The 6,376-nt window shown below is 38.1% G+C and overlaps 1 protein-coding gene across 1 annotated transcript in view; it reads left to right on the top strand.

Annotated features, from left to right (window-relative positions):
- Window positions 1–44: 44 nt before the first annotated feature.
- LOC107864374 (ABC transporter C family member 10) overlaps window positions 45–6,376 on the top strand; it is a gene marked incomplete in the record, with an annotated part of 10,416 nt that continues 4,084 nt past the window's right edge. Inside the window, 9 exon segments of the mRNA XM_047414317.1 lie at window positions 45–478; window positions 1,464–3,502; window positions 3,609–3,929; window positions 4,002–4,088; window positions 4,253–4,840; window positions 4,921–5,085; window positions 5,176–5,470; window positions 5,563–5,777; window positions 5,859–6,164. Coding sequence (XP_047270273.1) covers window positions 1,484–3,502; window positions 3,609–3,929; window positions 4,002–4,088; window positions 4,253–4,840; window positions 4,921–5,085; window positions 5,176–5,470; window positions 5,563–5,777; window positions 5,859–6,164 — 3,996 coding nt within the window.

The following is a 6,376-nucleotide window of genomic DNA, read 5'->3' as shown; positions in this document are numbered from 1 at the left end:
GACAAACTTTATGTCATCAAAGAGCACAAAGTAATAAAATGTTATCAAGTTGTGGTTGATACTAAAGAAACAATCATAGTAAAGAAACTTCCCAAGTATACACTTTTTGAATTTTGCCATATTGTACTAGTTTCCAGAAAAGAACTATACTCAAGTTCACAATGGTACAAGTATAGACAATTTTTTTTTTTTTTTAATATACAAATATGGTATTGTCTCAAGATTTATCCAAAATATATCACACACAAATGAAATTCTATCTTTAAAGATTGAACAACAAAGAAGTTTAAACTTAAAAACTACTACTTAGCACTTGTTAGATGCATGGGAGTTTTTTTTTTTTAAATTCAGTTATGTGTCATTTTTAAAATGCTGGAGTTATTTTATAGTTGCTATAATATTCTGCTGGAAAAATTCATTGAAGTTGAGGACCAAATAAAAGATTGTTCTTGGAGCTGAAATTAACAAGACAAGAAAGGTAAATTCCAAAACTTTTTGATTTTGTTAATTATTATTATTATTATTTTTGAAAGTCTACCTTCAGCTAGTTTTGTTAGTATGTTTTGTCCACTTTTTAAGTTCAAGATTAGTTCACTTACACCTTACAACCTCAGTAGCCGGAGTCGGAGTCAGAATTTGAAGTTTATGAGTTCGGAATTCTAGTGCTTTCTGAGTTATTGAGTTTTGAATCAGTAATGTATACATATTCAATGAATACTTTAAGATAAAAGCTATTGGGTTCGGGCTTTCTGAGCTATTGAGTTTTGAATCAGTAATGTATACATATTCAATGAATACTTTAAGATAAAAGCTATTGGTTTCGGCCGAACCCGTAAGTGAACAAAAGCAAAAACACATTGGAGTTCTTTCTGAAAATGGCTTTCATTTGTAGATGAAAAATGAAAAAAAAAAAAAAGGAGGAAAAGATAATTGAGTTTTTCAACTAATGAGTGTTAACTATGATGCAAAAGATATTCAAGAAAATGGAAATGATTGTTTATGAGATGCTTTTCTCTTTTTATCCGGAAGTAGGACTTTAATTGATTAAAGTAGATGCACTTTATTGGATTTTTAGATGTCTTAATACATTTAAAAGTGCTTCATCTGTACATTTAAAAAGCACCAGCTTTGAAAGAGTAATGATTTGAAGCACTTGTAATCGAAACGTGATTTTACTTCGTAACTTACTGTTTCTTGATAATGATGGTCTCTGTGAAATTTTCTTGATTGTGAACGTGAAACATTGTATAATAGTGACATGGTTAGTGAGGATTCATACAGCAGCGGACTCCACTTGCTTGGGACAGCGAGCATAGTAGTAATAGTTGTTGTCGCTATGAAAATCCAATGAACCTCTCCTGTCATCGTTCTTCTTTTGATTCTCTCGCATGATTGTTACACATTAGTGGATACAAAATCAAGAATCTGATTTTAACACCTGCCACCCCCCACCGAATCCTTAGGTTATCAGGGATATACAATCATGGATCTCTGGCCGGTTTTCTGCGGGGAGGATGATTGTTCTCAGAAGGCTGGAGAGAGTTGCAGTTCAACTTTTCCTGATCCATCTTCATGCACCAGCCGCATATTGGTCATTTCTGCGAATATCCTGCTTCTGATTATTCTTGTTTTCCTCTTTTCTGCCAAGTTTTCATCGAGAAAGAGCGTGTCATCTTCTGAATTCCAAGGCAATTCTATCTTGTCAACTTTTTCCTACATTTTCAATGGCACTTTAGCTTTAGCATACTTGAGTTTGGGGACTTGGAAAGTTTTGCATATAGTCGTCTCAGGACACACTGTTCTACCTCTCCTACAATGGCTAGTTCCGATGTCACAAGGGCTGATGTTGTTAATGCTAAGTTTACTCTCCATTTACAAGAAGCAGTATACTTCTTCACCCGGGAAGTGGTGTCTTTTTATGGCAAGCTTACTAGAGTCATTTCTTTGTATTTCATCCGTATGGCAAGTAATAGTAGAGAACACGGTGTACACAAAATCAGTCTTGGATGTGTTACCTCTACTAGGAGTGATTCTAATGATCATTTCTGCATCCAAAGGTCAAGAGAAATTAAGCACTTGTGAACCTCTGCTGGGAGAAAAAGCCAATGCCTGTGGTCAAGCTGAATCGAAAGACAATACAACTCCATTTGCCAAAGCTGGATTTTTCAGCAGAATGTCGTTTTGCTGGTTGAATGATTTACTGAAGAAGGGCAAGGAGAAAACTCTCAATGATGAGGACATTCCAGCGTTGAGGATGGAGGATCAAGCTGGGACACTGTACTCGTTGTTTAAGGAGCAAGTAAATAGAAGTAAGCAAAAAACCTCATCTCCTCGGCCTTCGGTATTTTCAGCTATAGTCTTCTGTCAATGGAAAGCCATTGTTGTATCTGGATTCTTCGCTCTGATCAAGACAGTGACGGTGTCAATAGGGCCTTTGTTTCTTTATGCCTTCATTGAGGTTGCCAAAGGAAAGGGAGCTTTCAAATATGAAGGTTATGTGCTAGCAGGGGCAATCCTTATTGCAAAATGCATAGAATCATTAGCAGAGAGGCAATGGTTTTTCAGGACTAGATTAATAGGCCTTCAAGTTAAATCTTTGCTAACTGCAGCTATCTATGATAAGCAACTCCACCTTTCAAATGTGGCTAAGAATACTCATTCACCTGGTGAGATAATAAACTATGCCACAGTTGATACCTTTAAAGTTGGTGAATTTCCATATTGGTTTCATCAAATATGGACAACATGCATTCAGATATGCATTGCACTAGTCATAATGTATTATGCTGTGGGACTGGCTACCGTACCAGCTCTACTATTAGTTGTAGCAAGTGTGCTAGGAAATTCTCCGGTTGCCAAATATCAGCACAAGTACTTGACAGAGCTTATGGTTGCGCAAGACAGAATGCTAATGGCCATAACGGAATCCCTTACTAGTATGAAAGTGTTGAAGTTGTACGCGTGGGAGAAACATTTTAAGAATGCCATTGTAAAGCTAAGAGAAGAAGAATACCGATGGTTATCAGCAGTGCAGATGCAGAAAGGCTATTACCTGGTTTTGTTTTGGTCAACGCCAATCATTGTATCCGCAGTTACTTTCTGGTCTTGCTACTTACTCAAAGTACCTCTCAATACCACTAATGTCTTCACATTCCTTGCCACTTTACGAATTGTTCAGGAACCTGTTAGGTCAGTTCCTGATATTCTTGGAGTATTCATAGAAGCAAAAGTCTCCTTATCTCGAATTGTGGAATTTCTTGAGGCTCCCGAGTTGCAAAACAGACGTATTGAGCAGAAGTACCGGCGGAAGGAACTTGAGCCTTCCATAATCATCAAGTCCAATGGGATATCATGGGTTGCAAGTTCTCCTAATCCTGCAGTGAAAAGTGTAAACCTTCACGTGAAACAAGGGCAAAAGTTAGCTATCTGTGGTGAGGTTGGTTCTGGTAAATCAACTCTTTTAGCTGCAATCCTCGGAGAGGTTCCATATGTTGATGGCTTGGTAAGTTTTACGTGGACTTCTCATTCTCTTTTAACTGTCAAATTTTTCTGTAATACTTAGATCTCAGCAAATGCTAAATCTGTATCATTGGCTTTTCAATTTTCAGGTTCAAGTTCATGGAACGGTGTCATACGTTTCTCAGAATGCATGGATTCAGACAGGAACAATAAGGGACAACATACTTTTTGGTTCCACCATGGATCAGATCAAATACCAAGAAGTACTTGAAAGGTGTTCTCTTGTCAAGGACCTTGAAATGCTTCCTTTCGGCGACCAAACAATTATTGGAGAAAGAGGCGTTAACCTCAGTGGTGGACAGAAGCAACGAGTTCAGCTGGCACGTGCACTGTATCAAGATTCTGACATATACCTGTTGGACGATCCATTCAGCGCAGTTGATGCACACACCTCAACCTGTCTGTTTAATGTAAGAACATTCATCTCGACAAACTAAAGACCGAAAACATTTTGTAAAATTGCTGACTTGGAATGCTATCAGGATTATGTCATGGGAGCTCTTTCTGGAAAGATAGTCTTGCTTGTTACTCATCAAGTAGATTTCCTTCCAACATTTGATGCAATACTGGTTAGTAATCTATTCTGGATACCGGAATCTCACTTACTATGCATGATGATCCTGTAATTAATACATTTAAACTTCCACTCCATTACGATGACCTTGTTTGCCCCACTTATTTAGAGGTTTTTTATGCAAGTGTGGGATTTACCAAAATTTTATTTTCTCGACAGCTAATGTCCAAAGGGAACATCATGCAGTCAGCTTCCTTTGATCAACTGCTTCTTTCTAGTGAAGAGTTTCGAAACCTCATTCATGCCCATGGAGAAGCAACTAAAAGTGAGAGTAATCGAGGGTGTGCTCCCCAAGGAAGGACCAAAAGGTCAGAAGAAAACATTCATCAGTTGTCTGCAGAAGAACAGCTAATAACACTCATTGGTGAGCAGTTGATCAAACAAGAAGAAAGAGAATCAGGATACACCGGTATTAAGCCGTATAAACATTATCTTGTCCAAAGCAACGGCCTTTTCCATCTCCTTTTGGCTATATTTTCACACCTCCTATTTATGGTTGGTCAGCTAGGACAAAATCTTTTGTTAGCTGCCGATTTACAGAGTTCAAGAACCACAATGTTTAATCTCATCCTGGTATACTCATCCATAGGTTTTGGTATGTCACTGACCTTGTTCATTAGGTCCTATGCAGTGATTGATTTAGGCCTCAAGTCATCAAAATCTATTTTTACTAAGTTACTAACGTCTATATTCCGAGCACCAATGTCATTTTACGATTCAACCCCACTTGGAAGAATACTTAGTCGGGTAAGAAATGACAACCTAAGCTAGCTTATAACACCAATGCTTGAGAGTATATATAGAACTAACATAGTCCTTTTTTGCAGTTGTCCTCAGACCTCAGTGTTTTGGATCTTGACATGTCATTTCGATTCAGTCAAACCCTGTCCTCAACCTTCACCACATACTTCAGCTTAGGACTATTGGCTGCTCTCACCTGGCCAATCTTGATTGTTATTATACCAACAATTTATATGACAGTGATTTTACAGGTGCACATATTACCTACTCATGATTCATTACTAGTCCTTATATCGACTGCCTGCTCAATTTTTTAGCCACTGTGTTGCTGTTCTGCACAGAGATTCTACTTTGCTTCAGCAAAGGAACTCATGAGAATTGATGGCACAACAAAGTCATCGGTTGCTAGCAATCTTGCTGAAGCCATAGCAGGAGCAATGACTATAAGAGCTTTCGAGGAGGAGGATCGTTTTTGCACAGAATATTTGCAACTTGTTGATAGTAATGCAGTTGCATTTTTCCACAGCTTTTCAGCAACCGAGTGGTTGATCCAACGTCTAGAAATTCTCTGTGCAGTAGTTCTCTCATCGTCGGCCTTAGCCATGGTTTTACTTCCCTTCGAAGCTTCTGACTCAGGTATTGAAGTTCATCACATCATGCAGCTAATTCTAAACTAGAACAAAATGATGTTCGGTTCATATACTAAGACTTTGGCATTTGATTTTCAGGATATATTGGCATGGCTCTGTCGTACGCTCTTTCCTTAAACGTATTTCTAGTTTCTTCAGTCCAAAACCAATGCATGCTAGAAAACTCCATCATTTCAGTCGAAAGACTAGAGCAATACATGCATATTCCTAGCGAACGACCTGAAATAATACAAGGCAACAGACCTGATCCCTCTTGGCCTTCCACTGGTAAAGTGGAGATTGTTGATTTAAAGGTTAGCATCCAAATTCCTTAGCTATCCATCATCCTTTATTCATCGACGCAGAACAAAGATCACACAAAATTTATATTCCAGGTCAGATATCAACCGAATGTTCCACTAGTTCTACAAGGCATTAGCTGCATAATTGAAGGTGGATATAAAGTTGGAATTGTTGGCAGGACAGGTAGTGGCAAAACAACTCTTATTAGTGCCTTGTTTCGCTTGGTAGAGCCAACGGAAGGAATGATCATCATAGATGGACTAAATATTTCAACAATCGGTAATCATGATCTTCGATCTTCTTTATCCATCATTCCACAAGATCCTACGCTCTTTAGCGGTACTGTTAGATACAATCTTGACCCCTTGTCAGAGCACACTGATCAGGAGATATGGGAGGTAACATTTCTTCATAAACATCATCAAAATTTATCATTCTGCGGCATAGCATCTTTCATTCTGCTGCAATATTTGTCCCTTTTTCCATGTAACGGGCGCTTCTACTGTTCTAACAGATGTGTTGTTTTATAATCACGTTCAACACTTTTATCCAGACACATAACTGTTTATCTATAAAATCAGTTTCAGCACTTATTTCCGTTATCATCATG

This window comes from Capsicum annuum, chromosome 1 (assembly GCF_002878395.1).
Source record: "Capsicum annuum cultivar UCD-10X-F1 chromosome 1, UCD10Xv1.1, whole genome shotgun sequence".
In the NCBI taxonomy this organism is placed as follows: domain Eukaryota; kingdom Viridiplantae; phylum Streptophyta; class Magnoliopsida; order Solanales; family Solanaceae; genus Capsicum; species Capsicum annuum.
This window is presented reverse-complemented; position numbering and strand designations above follow the sequence as displayed.